Source organism: Dendrobium catenatum, unplaced genomic scaffold (genome assembly GCF_001605985.2).
Source record: "Dendrobium catenatum unplaced genomic scaffold, ASM160598v2 fragScaff_scaffold_1519, whole genome shotgun sequence".
Lineage (NCBI taxonomy): Eukaryota > Viridiplantae > Streptophyta > Magnoliopsida > Asparagales > Orchidaceae > Dendrobium > Dendrobium catenatum.
Genome location: NW_021319981.1, coordinates 386793 through 404508, shown reverse-complemented (window position 1 = coordinate 404508; position 17716 = coordinate 386793). Strand labels below are relative to the sequence as shown.

At 35.7% G+C, this 17716-nt stretch overlaps 1 protein-coding gene across 1 annotated transcript; it reads right to left on the bottom strand.

Annotated features, from left to right (window-relative positions):
* Positions 1-2043: 2043 nt before the first annotated feature.
* Positions 2044-9681, bottom strand: LOC110112160 (wee1-like protein kinase). The gene is made up of 6 exons (XM_020844269.1): positions 9630-9681; positions 6370-6434; positions 6160-6269; positions 6048-6088; positions 5582-5721; positions 2044-2169 (listed from the first exon to the last, which is right to left on the bottom strand). Exons 1-6 carry the CDS (start codon positions 9679-9681, stop codon positions 2044-2046), a joined length of 534 nt encoding a protein of 177 aa, XP_020699928.1.
* Between the last annotated feature and the right edge of the window lie 8035 nt (positions 9682-17716).

The window sequence follows — 17716 nt, the reverse complement described above, 5'->3', positions numbered from 1 at the left end:
TCCAAATCTATATGATGATTAACCGACAATGTCATGAGGACAACGGCTAAAAAATTCTACAAACAAGAATCATAATTTAATAGGAAAAATAATATGGAAAGACTCCAATATTTGAAACATAAAGTTTACACAACCTGAGCTTAAATACATATATTGAATATCATTAGTCAAGCCTAAATAATTGAGGTGAAAAACAATTACGACGAATGCATCTAAATAACCAAGATTTTATAATTTATGAATTAGATTGCAACCTAGAATGAGAGCCTACAATTACGAATAAGAAAAATATGTAATCATGAAAGTATAATCAATTAAGATCTAATGCCACCAATCCAACCTAAAAAATAATAATAATAATATTAACTTACTCTTGTGGAATGATCTTGGCCGACTGGAAAGAATGAAGGGGGAAGACTCACTCTCGGTTCAAGAGTAAGAAGAAAAAGAGGGATTCAATGGTGGTTGTTGCGGAAATAATAGGAAGGAGGGTTTTGAGGCTATTGTGATAGAGGAGGAAGAAGGGTAAGAATGATGCCTAGGTTCTCTTCTCCTTAAATGACAAGAGAGGCAAAGCCAAGGGCCGGAAAATCATGCTAAGATTACGGTTGATGAATCAAAAGGGAGGATTGTAGGCGGCCTGCTTGCTCGTACGACTTGTGCAATGGGGAGTTTGCGTGAGGAACTCGAATTGGTTTATAGCACCTATTGAAGTACTATAAAGTGGAACTTTTCATTTGACGTGTTCATGTTATTCTCATTATCATGATATTTTTAAATATCTTGTCATTTTGTGTACAAAATGCTATTCATTATTTTTTGGGATTTTGGCCATCTTGAATCGTCTGCAGCTTTCAAAATCTTTTTGACGCATATGCCCATGTCCCAACATATTTTAGGAGTTCTGATCTTCACAATGGGCTTCAACTTCTGTAGAGATGAATTTTCATACTTCAAATAACATTTCCTTTTAAGCTGATGGCATTCTATTGAAGCATCATCTAGTGGATTTTTAATTGGCCGTATTCATGCTATTACTGCCATTATAACATTTTAGTGTATCCATTTTCTCTTTCACGTGCAAACTGCAATGTAATTTAGTTGATTGTGTAGAGACTTTGCGAGCCATTTCATTACTTTCTCATATTATAATTGGAAAGGAATATTTTCTTTACTATGCTATATGGATTTTTGTTTGTAGATATTTTTTATTTTAATTATTTTTTCCAGGTTCAAAGAGTATCATCTTCAAGATTACAGCGCTTGGTTCTTAAAGCAGGTGAGGGCTTTGCACTGTTTCTAGTTTTACATTCCTTTTTAGGAAAAAAAAGTAAATTTTGATTAGAATATTCCAACTTAAATTTGATCAGAATGAATTTTTGAACTCTTCGATCTGCTTTGAGATAAATGCAATACATGGTTAATCAATCCAACTTTATATTGCACTTATCTCAAAGCAAATTCAATAGTTATAAAATCCATTCTAACAAAATTTGATTCACGATATCCTATAGAAATATTTTTCTTGTTATACTCTAATGCACGAATTCAACATCTGCTTATGCATCAATATGCCCATTGAAGCTCAACAATACCAAAAATTGGGACCGCTTGAAGAGCTGCCTTGTGAAGTCTGATGACTGTAATAACTTGCCTAACAAGTACAAGGTCTATTCTTTATTTTATTTCCTACATATATTCTGGTTTATCAAGATTTTTTTCTTAAACATGTCCTGCTCTAATCCAGACACTTAAGGCATACAAATCAGCAGAGCTGTCCCCGGTTGAGGCAGGTTGTTGTCGCCCACCCTCAGAGTATGTGCCTTTGCTTTTCTATTCAAGGGAAAGAAGTCAATCCTTCTTAACTTCTTGTTAGATTAGATAGAGCTGTTAAAATCCAATTTGAATCTGATCCAGTATTGGCACAAAATTGGAACGATGCATAATATTTTGACTTGTAATTGAATTGTGGATTGCTATATTTAGTTTGATCTAGCTTAGATGGTTTGATGTCTTTGAGACAACTTGAAATCCAAACAGTTATCAGTTATCACAAAGAACAGAGAAAAATATCTTTATTTCATCACCAAAATATCGTGATAGAAAACTATTGATTAACAGATTATGCAACTTATACAACTGCGTTTCCATCATAATTACGTGATCAATCTGAAAAAAAGGAAATATAAAGTAAGCAATATTTAAACTGAGATGATAGTGCCACCTTAAATGACAATGTGATATGCTTCTTGATCTACATTGAAAAGGCTTGGGCACCTTTCGAGTAGATGTAGACTCCTTAGAGAAGAAGGGAATGGGATAGAGACTAGAAAGAGGAAACTAGAATTTTATTCATTCCATAATTCTTTCATTACAATATGAGAGTTATTTACATTACTTGGGTAGACCAACTATTCAATATAGAACCGGTATATTTAAAACAAATCTAAAAATAAAATAAAAGAAGTAAAGTAGTGTTTTATGACATATGTGAACCTATTTGTCATTTATGCTTTGTGAAATGTGTTTGTACCTTCTTCTTCTTTGTCCCGTCATATTTGTAGCCCATACTTTGTATCTGATTTTTAGATCCAATCTCATATGCTGATGTCTAACACAATGCAATCACACTTCTACCTCACATGTTGTGAAACTCCTAGCTGAATATGCCAACGCCTTTGTCTACTAACAGTCTTAAATTTGAACACTTTAAAATAAGAATCAAAATACATTCGATAGCACTTTAAATGCTATTATTTCTCACAAAGAAAAAAAAAATCCTCAGAGTATGAAGCTGTGATGATACATTACAACTACATTTATGTGGTTTGTCTGATGTACAAAAAACAAAGCGCCAATGATTACTATGTTTCTAGAAACAAAGAATAGATTTGAAGAGTAATCACGTGCTATCTCCTTTGAAAGTGGTGCAAACGGTCTCAAAGAAACAAAGTATGACCCTTCATCTAAATGCCATGGAAAAGTAGGTGTAAAAGAAAAGACAACTATGAAAAGAAAAACTGCAAGGAAAAAAGAGCTTCAAAATAGTAGAAAAAAAATGTTGAGTGAGATGGACTCACCTATAACCACGATCACACATAAATATGTTTAGGGAAGAGTACAGTAGGTTTTCTTACATTGTCATTTACGTTCTGGAAGCATAATATAGGATCAAATAGCAAAATAAGATACATGAAGTAGAAGATGTCTATCTTGAGTTGTATTTCTTGATTATGACAACAAGGCATTTTTGTGGCACTGTGAAATTTACCTCAAGCACTACTATACTTATTTGTAGCACCATCATACTTGCACTGTCACTATAATGCTTGCACTGATTCGAACCATTTCACCTTGGCTATAAATCAAAGAGCCAAGAAAAACAGTTCTCTTCCTTGGATTTTTCCTCACAAGCGAGAGGGCGAACCTCTCCCTCCCTTTAGTTTCGGCCACTTCCCAGCTGTCTTCTCATCCAGGCCACCCCGGCCACCAGCTCCATTAGACGCCAACTTACCCACCAACTAGAGCCAGCCAGACTCATGCCTACTCACACCCGTCCCGGCTCTTCTGGAGCCCGCAGCGGCCCTCCTAGGCAGTCCCCTGCCCCCCTCGCCGTCGGTTCCAAATCCTCCGTCTCATGTTCGGCTCAGCAAGGGAACCAAGAGAAGGCTGGACGACAAGCTGCTAGTCTTCCTCCTCTATGCAAACCAAGATCTGAATAAGACTGCCTTAAAAGATGACAATCTGGTATAGTGGAAGAGATTCAGACAACAAGGTAGAATATTCAGTCGCCTCCATGTTTTCTAAATGAAGGTGTTACATTCGGTTGCACCGTACTAGCTCCGGTGAGGTAAATTCTAAAACTTAGAGCCCCCTAGATCCTCTAAACCTTGTATGTGACTAGAGTTCCTTTAATTTAGGTCCTTGTAGAAACCCTGCACTTAATTTTTCAAATCCCCAAGCCCGCTAGTGAATATAACTTTATTCGTTAGTGACAAATCTAAGAATGCGTAGTATTGATTTATTATCCACACTTAAAATTTTCCTTTCGATTTTTATATAATCATAATGGGCTAATAAAATAGGTATGCTAACAAAAATAAGATAAGATAATTAACCATGAACAAATTCATTTTATCACACTCGATAACAACAACAACATCAAGCCTTTATCCCACTACGTGGGGTCGTCGACATGAATCCTTTTTCTCCATTGTGTCCTATTAAAGGTCAAATTCTCGTTTAAATCTAATAAAGAAAGGCCATTCCTAATATTTTCTAACCAGGTCTTTTTAGGTCTGTTGTCTACCTTTCTTAACATAGTCAAATCTAATACCTCTACTCTCCTAATCGGGTCATTGGAAGGCCGCCATTTTATGTGACCAAACCATCTAAGGCGACTCTCTCTAATCTTATCTTCTACTGGAGCTACTCCAACCTTTTCACGTATATGCTCATTCCGTATCCTATCTCTAAGGGTAAAGCCACTCATCCACCTGAAAATTCTCATCTCTGCCACACTTAGCTTAATATTATGCTTCTCTTTTAATGGCCAACATTCAACACCATAACGCATTGCAGGCCTCACTACCATCTTATTGAATTTTCCCTTTAAGTTTGAGGGGTACTTTTCTATCACACAACAAGCCCGATGCATTCCTCCACTTCAACCATTCTACTTGAATTCTGCTGATAATATCCCCATCTATTTCACCATCACTCTGAACAATAAATCTAAGATATCTAAAACGTGTACTCTTATTAATGACTTGATCTCCCAAAGTCACAATCCGCTCACTAGGTCTATTACTACTAAAATTACACTCCATATATTCCGTTTTAGACTACTCAAGCGAAAACCTTTAGTCTATAATGTTTACCTCCATAATTCAAGTTTACCTTCAACTCCCTCTCTAGTCTTAGCAACAAGAAGAATATCATCAGTAAAAAGCATACACCAAGATACATCCTCTTGCAAATGTCTAGTGAGAACATCTATGACTAAAGCAAAAAGATATGGGCTTAAGGCTGATCCTTGATGTAACCCAACCGAAATAGGGAAATACTTGATCAAACCACCTTGTATTTGAACACAAGTAATCGCTCTTGCATACATATCTTTAATGATTTGAATATAAACATTATTAACTCCTTTCTTTTCAAGAACTCTCTATAGCACTTCTCTTGGAACTTTATCATATGCTTTTTCTAAATCAATAAATATCATATGTAGATCCTCCTTATTTTCTCTATATTTCTCCATCAAACCTCTTAATAAATGTATGGCTTCCATAGTCGACCTACCCGGCATGAATTCAAATTGATTTTGAGAAACATTAGTATCACGCCCAACATATGCTCCATAACTCGCTCCTATAGTTTTAAAGTATGACACATTAACTTAATTCCTCTATAATTCACACAATCTTGTGCATCACCTTTATTCTTAAAAATATGAATTAACACACTCATTCTCCACTCATCTGGCATCTTTTTAGTCTTCAAAATAGTATTAAAAAGATTGTAGACTTTAAACAATAAAATTAAATTAAATACATTAAGCAAAAGACCATTAACGTACCTGATATAAAACTTCGAGTACATCTCCACTCGTCGGTATGTGGCCTTTCGATAGGCTATGGTCACAAAGTTCCATTTGAATATAAAGTTTGTCATTTTCAAACCAAGAAGTATGATATCCAACAATATTAGCATGATAACCTGGATAGATTGACATATGCATATTTCAATATCAATAAATAATTGGGGGATATACATACATATCACTAAATTCTTATATAGATAACTAACATCTAAATTTTTATATTTATATAACAACCTAATGTTTAAAGGATATCAAAACATATACATAAAATACCTACTTTATTTTAAATAGATATTTTTTGTTATTGAAAGATTAGAATATTATATAAATAAATATAAAGATTTAAGTGTTAGGTATAATAAATATATAAGAATTCAATAGAATGTTATGTAAATCCTTCAAAATTTTAATGCAAAAAGTATGGCTGCTAAAGAAAACACACCTAAGGCTGCTAGAGCTTGAACTTCCCTCAATGCATACTTCCTGCCAGATCAAAAGATCACATTATAATTTAAGATGTCACTAACTAATGATGTTAAGCTAGAGTTAACAACCTTTCCATGTCATTATGGAATTGCTTTATACTATGCTTCACAGCATAAAGACAACCGTCTATTCGCTTTAACGCTTTGAAAACATGGCTAAAATTTCCACTGCCAATTTGCTGAGGAACATATTTTGATCAATAAAAAGCATGTTAATATAAAAAAGATAAGTTCATGAAGCGAAACTTTGAAAGATCTACAAAAATTAAATAACTTTACCTCTACTTCATGGAAATCTGTGCGGTAACGTGAAATGCCATCTCCACCAATTGATGGGGAGAAACCTGCATATAAACAATTTAACTATGGAATATTAACCATCGAAAACACCCTCAAGTGAAGGTTCGAACATCATAGAAAACCTGGATTTTCATAAATTTGTATGAATGATCACATCGTGATTCAAATAGATTGTAACCTTTAAACCATGTCAAGCATCATCATTAATGAATCATAAATCATCTTGTTAGTTCAGAAGTGGATTGTTCGTGAACCAAGGGAATGCAAATGATGAAAGGAGGATGATCTATTTGAATCAAGTTGATTAATTAACTAATTAAGGCTAAGATGACAGATATACACCACTCTAAATGAAATTGATATTTGAATAATAACTAAAACTAAGATGAGAAAGATACACTAATCTATTTTGAAATTGATATTTGAATGCAGAAATGCTATCAAGAATACAAAAACTAACCCAAAGAAAAGTTAAGAATAGCACAGTTGTTCAATACTAAGTGAAAAAAAGAACTCATATCTAAACCTACTTGAGAAGCATAAACACTTATAATATTAACAATCTTTAAAGCTATAATTCTATTTCCAATCCTATTAATTTTTATAACATTATCCTTCAAACTCTTATCTATAATAACACCTACACCATTTCTAGTACGACTCCTACCCGAATACCAAAGTTTAAATCATAAACTATCAATTTCCTTAGCCTTCTCTCCATCACATTTAGTTTCCTGAATGTACAAAATATTTATCTTCCTATGAATCATAATATCTAATAATTCCATTAATTTTCCAGTAAGGAAACCTATATTCCAAGTTTCTATTCTAATTTTAGTTTCTCGGACTAGCTTCTTTGCCCACATCCGTCCTTGATGCGGGAACCCTTGCTTATTTAACACTGCACCCGGGCGCCGGTGCAGCGGCCCTTACACACTTGTCACTGTATTCAGGCCATACAGCGCGTCGCTTCCAGGGGACGCCCTAGCATTAACACCATTTCTTAAAGGATTCATGTCATTATTATTCGATAAATTTTACGCTGGCTATCGACTACCTAACGCAATCCTCCACTTTTCTCATCCAGGACTTGGGACCTGGCAATGGTAGTGTTATATAAATTATTAAACAGGAAAAATAAAATGTTAATAATATTCTAAATAAAATTAAATTATTAAACTATTAAATAACATTAATTAAATCTAGTTTTAATCATCTCAAATAAAATAAGACTTTATAATTAACATAATTAATCTTGATTTAATTAAATGAATTCATTAGTTAAATACTAAACAAATAACTATAGGTCCTTTCATGCTTTATGTTCGACTCTTTTGAGGGCATATTAACATTGGATTTATGAGTCTTTACTAAATTGTAGATAACAAAAGACCTTTATGCATTGTATTCAACTCATGCTGGAAAATACATATGCATTGGATTTAGACGGTATTTAATAAAATTTAAATAAGATAAAGACTTTCATATATTGTGTTCACCTCCTTTAGGAAGGCACAATTGCATTGGATTATAAAGTTTTGAATAAATCTCTAATAAATTTAAATAGATTTAAAATTTGATAAAAAATTAAATATATTTAACCAAGTTAATTACTATGTATCCCGGGCTTACGAGGCTATTAAGTTAGCCCTCATGAGGGTGAATAAATCACATAATTTTTGTTTAACAAAGGTGATTACTCTTCAATTTAAAAAAATATTCATTGAAATCAATAATAAATAAAAAAATATTTTAAATCCTTCATAGATTATGCTTGATTCATTTTAGAGAGCATATATGTATTGGATTCATAAATTTTGTGTCCTAAGACATTTAATAAATCATTAATTAATTTCAAAAACATTAATAACATTTTCACATAGCAAAATTTAAATTCAAATCAATACCTTACTCGGCCTACAACCAACAAATAATTCAAATTTGAATAACTTGAACAATAAATCTCCTAGGACATCAACGACACACGACATTTTACACATTAGAATTTGTTTGCTAGGATCACTGACTCTAGCCTTAGGCTAGGCCGTTAGTGTATTTTTGTGTGATGCGAGTACCTTTGTCCGAAGGATATCCTTGGTGTATTTATTTACTTTCAGTACTCTGAATGTCATGACATGCATTTTTTTTTGTACATGCATATTTATTTGTTATCCTTTTTGTTGCAAAAAGAAGAGTAAAATAGAATGTCTCTAAGATGTTTGTAAAAGAAAACTCAAAGTACAATGTATATAGGCATGGAATTATATGCAAAGAGTCAAATGTAAATACAATGTGTCAAGAGTTGTAAAGGTTTAAAGGTATTTACTTATATACACACATATGATTCCAAAAGATAATTCCCTCTCTTTTAGAGGGTATTTCCTTTTGGAATTCTATAAAAAATTCCAGAGCTAGAAGATGATAAGCCAATACATTTAAATTTATATATTACATAGGAGTAGAAAATCAGGTTTGTTGTGGTGGAGCTTGACCACCTTATTTTGTTGCAGATCCTGAGTGGTATGTATGTTCCAAAGAACTGAATACAAAGTTTTATTTATGCATTTGTTTCATGCATCATCATACATGACGCTAGGTAAATTTATTTGTATATTTTATGCATCCCTGATTTAAATCTTTGAACTAAAATCTTTGATTTCTTAGGATAGAACCTTCTTATCTTGCATATATAGGCCGATTGATTTTGTTTAGAATGTTAGCTCCCAGCTCACTTTAGGCAATCATAAGCCCAGATTGTACACCCCTCAGTGTGTCTTATTTAAATCATAAGCGAGTCTTAAATCTATAGTTCATTCTTAGATGTTAAATCAATATCTGATCTTTTAAACTCAAACTTTTAATCATATATTTATATGTATAAAAAAGAATCTAATCATCACTACAGATAAAGATAAGAGCTTATTCTCTTCGAAATAGAACCTAAGAACCTCCTCAATGCACAAAACTAAGAATATAATAATACAACATCTTTAATCGAGAGTTTTCTTTGATCAAGGCTTAAGATGTAATTAACTACGGGGGCTTGTGTTAGTGGAAAATCGATAACCACATCAAATAAATCCCATTCAGTTATACATATTATTATCCATCTAGATGTGTAGGCGAAAGTCGTTATTCTCCATGAATAATCGTATATCTCTATCTGCTCTCCCATTGGCCTGCTTGCGTAGAGTGTAAAGACCTACGACTGTTTTGTTCTACAAGATAGTGCATTGTACCCTTTGCATTCTGACATCCGGCAGTAGCATCCTTTTGGAGACCCACAGTCATTGGTGATCAACAGTAACATGCAGATGAGTGCATTGGACGAGCACCTACATCAGCGATGATTGAGAAGCTGCAAGCATGTTGGGTATAGAGGCAACATGATGTACGGAGAAGATTCGCTGATACAGCATCAAAGGAAGATCCTAACTGTGATGTGGAGAATACATAATTGAATGATTCTATAGATTCAAAGAATAATCAGTTGAAATGATCTTTCATCTTATCAGCTCTACAGAGATATTGGAGACTTCCAACAACTACAAATGTATGCAAGGAGCTTTAAGAATCCCATTGGCTCGATGCCAGCTGAAGGGCCCAATTACAACTTCAACCGCGCGAAGTCAAATGGTTTTATAAATGATTCTGTAGAGTCAAAGAATGAGCACGTGAAAAGAAAGGATAGAGAAAACGTCTCATTCCATCATCTCGTCAAAAATATCGAGGTTTTCGAAAAATATGTCGTGCCATTCGAGTGAAAGCCCGAAGATAAAGCCTCGCAATCTGATGTCTATATGTGCATCACAAATGCATAAAACGGTCTCCTTGAGCATACCATTATGAAGCCATAAGAAGAAACTTCCATGCGCCATGTGCATATCAAATACTAGAATGTCTCTGAGACATTGTAATAATCTGGCACTTTGTCCTGTTCATGCTTCGAGGACAATATCTTATGGCGAACTAAAGACAAGGAGAACCAACAAGACATCAACCGAGCCTTTGGTCTCATCAGCTTATGATACATCATCTATCACAAATTGAACTCATGTCATTTAAACGTGTTTATCTAATCCAAATAAGGGTCGATTGATTCGTAGATCCAATCTCCCAAAGAATAAGAAAAGGGAGCCTACATCAGAACAATAAGGTGTCTTGCGGTAGTCGGATAACAACGCTACGATTTAATTGTAAGCAAAATCAGAGAATTATTAGTAAAAACACGGGCCGCTAAAGTGCAATGTCGCACCATCGAATCCGTAACACTCATATGAGTAGATAGAAGGCATCAACAAAGCACGAAATAAAGCCCCGCTCAATCTGCAGTAATAGTCGCCCATGCAGTCGGACACGCCTTTGTATTGCATGTAAATATCTTAAATGCCTCTCATACATACATTGCAATATGTATGATAAGTTATATAAGCATATCATACAACATTACATTTACATGTTAATGTGTTGCATTTGTGTGTCTCAACTCACAGAGCATAGGCATGTCATCTAACATCGCTCTTGCATGTTAAAAGAACCTCCTATATGAGCAGAGGGTTTCACTTTAGTAAGTCATTTGACATTATAATTACATTCCAAAAATTGTATCATGTACACATGTGAATGCGTCGCATGAAATGCACCCAATGGAAAATATCCGTGTGAGCCCTAATGAGCGTGTTGTAAGCATGATGTTTGAAGAGGTTACGCGGATCAAGAAGGAATTAAGATTCAAATCTGATTCTCTGTCTGCAAGAAGAAAGAGTCGACAAAGTTCAATCAACGAAACAAAATGTTCATAAATATCTCGATAATGGTTGTGCTGACATAAAATCTCAACTCGAGGGTATCACAAATATTCAAAGGGCTTCCAAATGCCCATGAAATTCAAGATTCCAAATAATCATTCAAATTCAAGATATTTAAAATCAAAATAAATTGTCAAAAACTTAAAGCAAACACGCATCCACTCTCTGCAACAGTTTGCCGAATGCCGAGGTGGATAAATCTGAAAACTACTTCAGCTCACAAATAGCTAATGTGCTAATGTCTAGTTGAGAATATCTCTAGGATTCATTCTCAATCTATCTCTTGCCAGTAAAGAAGTGACACATGTCCTCTAACTGGTGGTTTCGCCGTCAAATGGCACCACACCTACGTTTTCGTCGTTAATACGGCCACAGGTAAATGATTATGATCAGGACCCTCTGTACTGGGTGGTTCACTGCCAAATGACACCATTATATTATCATCATAGTCAGAGGCCGTATGTTCCCCAATAGCACTAAATCCTTAAGATATTAATCAATATGATATGATCGACAGGGCACAAAGCCCTCTATCAGCTAAGGTGGATTCAAATTTATCCCCTTACACAAACATATTTCCCAGGTTTACAAGTTACTCTTGTACGATGCAACCCATGGCTGCTGACAAGGATCCTTTTGTCAGGTTCAGTAGAGTACCTCCTCTAACTAAGTAGACCAGGGACCATGACAGCCTGGGATGACGGAACCATGGGATCTTGATCGGGCTCATCATCACTTCCCCCACCACCTGCTTTACGTGAAAGATGGTGAAAATTTTAAGTTTTATGTATCAAATTTTCAAATACCAAACTAATGTTGCTATTATATACCAGATATCGCGTATTTATAGGTACGATGTATTCATCAATGACTAGCTTTAATTGAAAGTTTTCTCGTTATCGAGAGGGGTAATTAACTATAGGGGCTTGCGCCTATATGAAACCAAAACTCAGATCATAAAGTCCTCGCAAAATGAGGGTGAAATCTCTGGGTAGTGTCTTATCCTCAAATCCAATCTGCCTTTTGAAAATTTACCCAGAACTTACTCTGTTAAAACTCCACCCGAAAGCAATATACGATCGCGTGGAGGCCGGGGCGCGAATTTTCGGAGCCCACATCCTGACATTGTTGGACCTATCTTTATGCGTGTTAATTTTATTAAATATATAATTTCTACTGCTAAAGATCTTTGGTTTTGATTTTTTTTTTATATTTGGAGTCTACTTTACCTTTGTTAATATGATACACTTGAATATAAGAAAGTTAAATAAAAACCTTTTGTTGACCTGTATGCTGTGGCAAAAAAAAAAAAGAGAAAGCATCGTACCTGAGCAGCGCACGTCGCCCCGGATCACGCTTGCACGTCATTCGCACATCGAGACCATTCTGACGTCGCTTCTCCCCACGACCGGCTTGTGTCGTTAAAAGGGGAAGAGATGAGGCCTTCGGCCTCCCTCGCTCTCTTGCTTTTTTCGACTCCCCCCACCCCCACGAGTGCTTCTTTGATCCTTCGTGGCTGGACGACTTCGCCCATTCGACGACGTTCCATTCCCAACGAATCGGAAGCTACGACACTTTGATCAGGACCAAAAACTGGAGCTCGCACGTTGTGAAGATCATTTCTCCCTTCCGAGCGCTTCTTTGATTCCTTCGCGGTTGTCGGACTCCGTCCCTTCGACGACTTTCCCTTCCTGAGGGATCGAAGTTACGTCATTTTGATCAGAAGCAACGACGCGAGCTCACTAGCCGTGAGGGTAACTTCCTCCCTCATGCGTGCTTCTCCGACTCTTCGTGGCTGTTCGGCCTTGCTCCTAGTACTACTTTCCCTTCTTGTTTGATCAGAAGGAACAACAGTTCACTGCTGATAAACTCTAATTAATTATAAGTGATTAATTAAAAATAATTTGTTAATTAATTATAATTAATTAATATTAATTATAATTAATTCAAAAAAAGGGAAGAGAAAGGAAGCATGCCTCTCTCTTGCCTCGATTCATGTGCCTATCCCTCCTCTTGCCTCGATCAGCTATCCAGCACTGCCAGTCCATTTGCAATGGTTTTTCTAACTTGAAAATACCTCTCTCGTGGCTTGCGATGAGCCAACAAACCTCCCCACGCGCTCACATATCACGAGAGGAGAAAAATCGGTGCGACACTTGCGATGAGGTGGGTAATCCCCGGAGCGCTCATGTACCGTGAAGGTGGATAAAAATAAACTCATATGTGGGGAAACGACTGTGCTCTTTTCAACAGGTACCGAAGACCCTTAAGCGCTCATGTAGTGTCTTAGGGATTGAAGAAAATGCAGCCGCAGTGTCTACGAACATCTACCTGAAGCGCTCATGTCGCATGGAGGGGAAGGTTGCCTTTTGGTTGTTCCCCTAAACAGGGGAGACGTCGGGAGGCTGCCGAAATTTCGACTGAAGATATGGGAGACTTGGGCAATCATAAAGGACTTTTATTGAACTTGATCGAACATATTTGACTTAAATTTGAACTCTCAATTTGAATATTAAATGGATTGAACAATCACAAATATTTGAACAAAACTTGAACAAGCAAAAGTGAACTTGATTGTGGACCAAAGTTTACAAGGACTTGAACTTGAACCAAAATGACAATGGACTTGAACTCAAGCTTAAACTTGGACTCAAGCTAGACTTGTGAACTTGAGCTTGACTCAAGGAAATTGGCATTGAACAAATGATGACGAACAACATTATATGAGATTCAAATTTGACTTAAATCTGAACTTGAACTTGTAAGCTTGAATTTGAACATAATTTGAATTTGAACAAAAAATGATGAGGAACAAGAGTTTGATTTGAATAATGGCATCCAAACTCTTATGGAATGATAAGGAGTTATCACTTTAATGTGGATGCAAATCCTAATTAAGAATGGTTTGATTCATGTAAATCTCATGAAAGCAAGCATCGACAAGCAATAGTCATCCATGAATGATAAGCAACAGATTTAAAGATCACTTATGGCATTCAACCAACTAATCAACAAATGGGAGCAAAGTGACTCTTGGGCATGATGAACATGTGGTGCATGTGACCTCCGAAAGAGCACCGCTCGTGGGGTCTGAACGCTAAGGGTACGACCGCACTATCCCGTGGGACAAAACGATCGTAGGCCTTTACACTCGACACGAACAGGTCGATGGGAGGACATATTAGACCGTACATACGACTAACCATTGAGGATAGAGGCTCTCGCCAACACACCCTGATGGGTAGTAATATACACGACCTGATCAGAACGGGTTTCCCCCACCTGATATATCAGCTCGGATGGGATTTATTAGATGTGGGGCCAAGTTTCCCACGGGCGCAAGCCCCCGTAGTTAATTACATCCCAGGCCGGAGCCCGAGAAGACTCTCGATTAATGATCATATATTATCCCTTTCTAAAATGGATTGGCTAGGGTATAGACTAAGAAGTCCTACTCAAAAAGAAAGAAAGGTCTCAAAGGGCTAAATCCACATGCAAGGTTCACACCAGCATTCGGAGGATCTAGGGTACTAAGGAGAAACTGGAGAAAGAAAATCAAGCGTCCAATCACATGCGTGAGAGAAAGGTGGAGGTGGCGCCATCCTGTGACGCAGATGAGTAGGATTTATAGTCTCTGAAGAATAGGGAACTTACCTACTATTTAGGCATACTACAAGACCGAATGTAGCAGCCTCGAATCCTAGATCTAGGTTGGGTCTAGTGTTCTACACACACTAACACCCGTGTCATAGCTAATGCAATGCAAAGATCTGGACTTACCCCGGCTTGGATTGGGGAGCCAGCTAACCACCTAATCGATTCAAAACCATGCTGTCAAGTCATTTATGAAGGATAGGTGGGTGGTACAGTTTTTTTGGAAGTAGAACCGACATCTAGAGAGTTTCCTAATTGGTCCTCGACTTATGTGGGGTAAATGCTCCTAGCTAATGCAATTTAATTTTAATTAGATTTATTTCTAATGCAATGCATGCTAGTTGAAGATCTCAAATTATGTATGTTATAGATTTTAAAAAACAAGCTTAATATAAAATAATTTTTAGAAAAGACTGGGCCTCCCTAGGTCCGGCACTTCATCCTCATAGGCCAGATTATTCGGACTCTACCCGCAGGTAGGGAGGTGTCTTATTAGGAGGGAGAGAGATGCAATAATATGCATGCGACCCCGGACGATTCCGGCAATTCCCTAGATTCGTTAAGTTTCTATGTTATCTAAACTTAAAATTTTAAATATTAATTATGAGTATAAAATATTTTAATCCTTAAAGAGCCTAACGAAGTCAAGACGAAAACAAAAATACCATGCAAGAAAAAACCCTAGAAAAAGCAGATAATTTTTACTGTGCAATCAGAATAAACATATCAATATAAATAAATAAATCAACTAAATGTCCATAGGCCAACTGCCCTTTAATTACAAACCAGGGTCTGCAGAAAATAAAGTGGCCGGGCACTACTACCAACAACCCGGATTTCTAGGCCGATGACTGACGCAAATGTGATTTTGAGTGGGATATTGGTTCATCAAATTTTCAACTCTTCAGTCTTCTTCTCCTTGGACTTCTTGGATCTCTCATCCTTGGACTCCTTGGATCTATCCTCCTTGGACTCCTTAGATTTCTCCTCCTTGGACTCCTTGGATCCGTCGTGGCTTGAATATCCAAACGAAGAGACAATTCCCCTTAAAAAGATGTATTGTCTTTTCTCTTTGAATATCTAAAGCTATCCAACTCGATCTCCCAAATGGAAGAGGACTCTCCCCTTTGAGGATGCCTTCTTCTTTTGGAATTCGAGCTGGATAAGAATATCCCAACTCAAAGACACTTTCACAACTCTTTACAAATTATTACAAATTTTACATAAATGGAAAGCAATAAATTCTAAAGTCACATGCATGGTTATTTTAATAAAATTCAAACAGTTATAGTCATCTCAAGCAGTTTATATAGAAATAAAAACAACTCATTGAAGCCACACTTGGCCGTGCTCTTTAGTTATGAGGGCTAATAGTCCATCTATAGCACTTGTAGCAGTTATTATTAATGATTTTAACCCTCATTTATTTAGGAGGGCTGAGCAAGCACCTGCATAAAATATTATTAGAAATCGTGACAGTGCCCTCCCTTTAGCATTGCGTAAGCATGACCACCTGCAAGAAGAATAATCTTTGCTGGATTTAGAGTTTCCTATGCAAAGTTATGAATTTTTCAAGTTTCGGGTCTTAAGTTATAGACTGGGGTTGACGAGAAAGTTGACTTTCTAATTTAGGCTAGTTTCTAGAATTCTAATATTTTTAATAAATATTAGACCCTAATTGGAATCTAATACAAGTGAGTTTGCCTAATTTGGAATTTTCTACAATTAGTAATGAATTTTTAAAGTTAGGATAATTATGAGAATTACCTAAATTATCTAAGGGGTGATTTTATGATTTTGATCTAAACCAGCTCCAAACTGATTGAAATCACATCTAAAGGCCAGGAATGACCTGAGAAAGTGTTCCCAAGTGTTTGAGGAATATTTGAAATTTTTAATAATTTATTAGAGGCAAAAAGGTAATTTCTAATTAAGGATAAGCTAAGGGTCTGACTGGGGTCACACTATGATGCCCTATTTATTTAAGGTTAAGGACTGAATTCTGAACAGTTTGAGGTATTATGGGTATTTTTCTGAGTTGAAATGAATTTATTGTAATTTTTAGAAGGTATCGGGGCCCCATTTAGCAGGTAAATTAGGTTTGGTTAATTAAGGCTTCTAAAGAGCCCCAAAAATTTTTAGGAAATTTTGGGATGTTCGTGACGTCACTAAGTTTAAATGTTGATGTTTTCATGTCAATCCGGGATCTATCCTAGCTCATAGAACTTTTCTAAGTTCGCTAGACGTGTCCTTAATTATTGTCCTTATGGTGTCACTATGTTGTAGGAGTTTAAACTTGAGTTTTGAACTAACCCTTGGGTAGAAATGCATGGTAATACACAAAAGCAGTAAACACGCCATGTCCTTAGATCTAGGAGAGCCTAAACTAAGTGGTGGTGCATCCTACACATGCAAACTACTATACAAGAAAAGTAAATACAACTAATGAAGTGATTAGTAAATGATTGTGACACAATCATCCACTAATCCACTCTCCCATGACTGTTCTTCATATGAGTGATCCATGTTTAAAATTTCATATAGTGGATCCCTCAAAATTAGTAGATTTAATATATAAGTAATTTTAAAATAATTTTTAAAAAAACTTGCAAATATATAAATTTTGAAAAATAGTGTAATTAAAAACAAATCAATTTATAATACATAAATATAGGGAGACCCACTGCCCACCTTAACGAGGTTTTAAAAAGAGTTTAAAAATAATTTATAATTTTAAAATAATTATAATAAAAATTATTTAAATGATATTAAAATATTCAAAATAACAATATAAAATAGAAATCTGTCAAAACAGTGAAAATTAATTTCTAAAAATAATTTTAAAATAAAATACCCATTTTTTT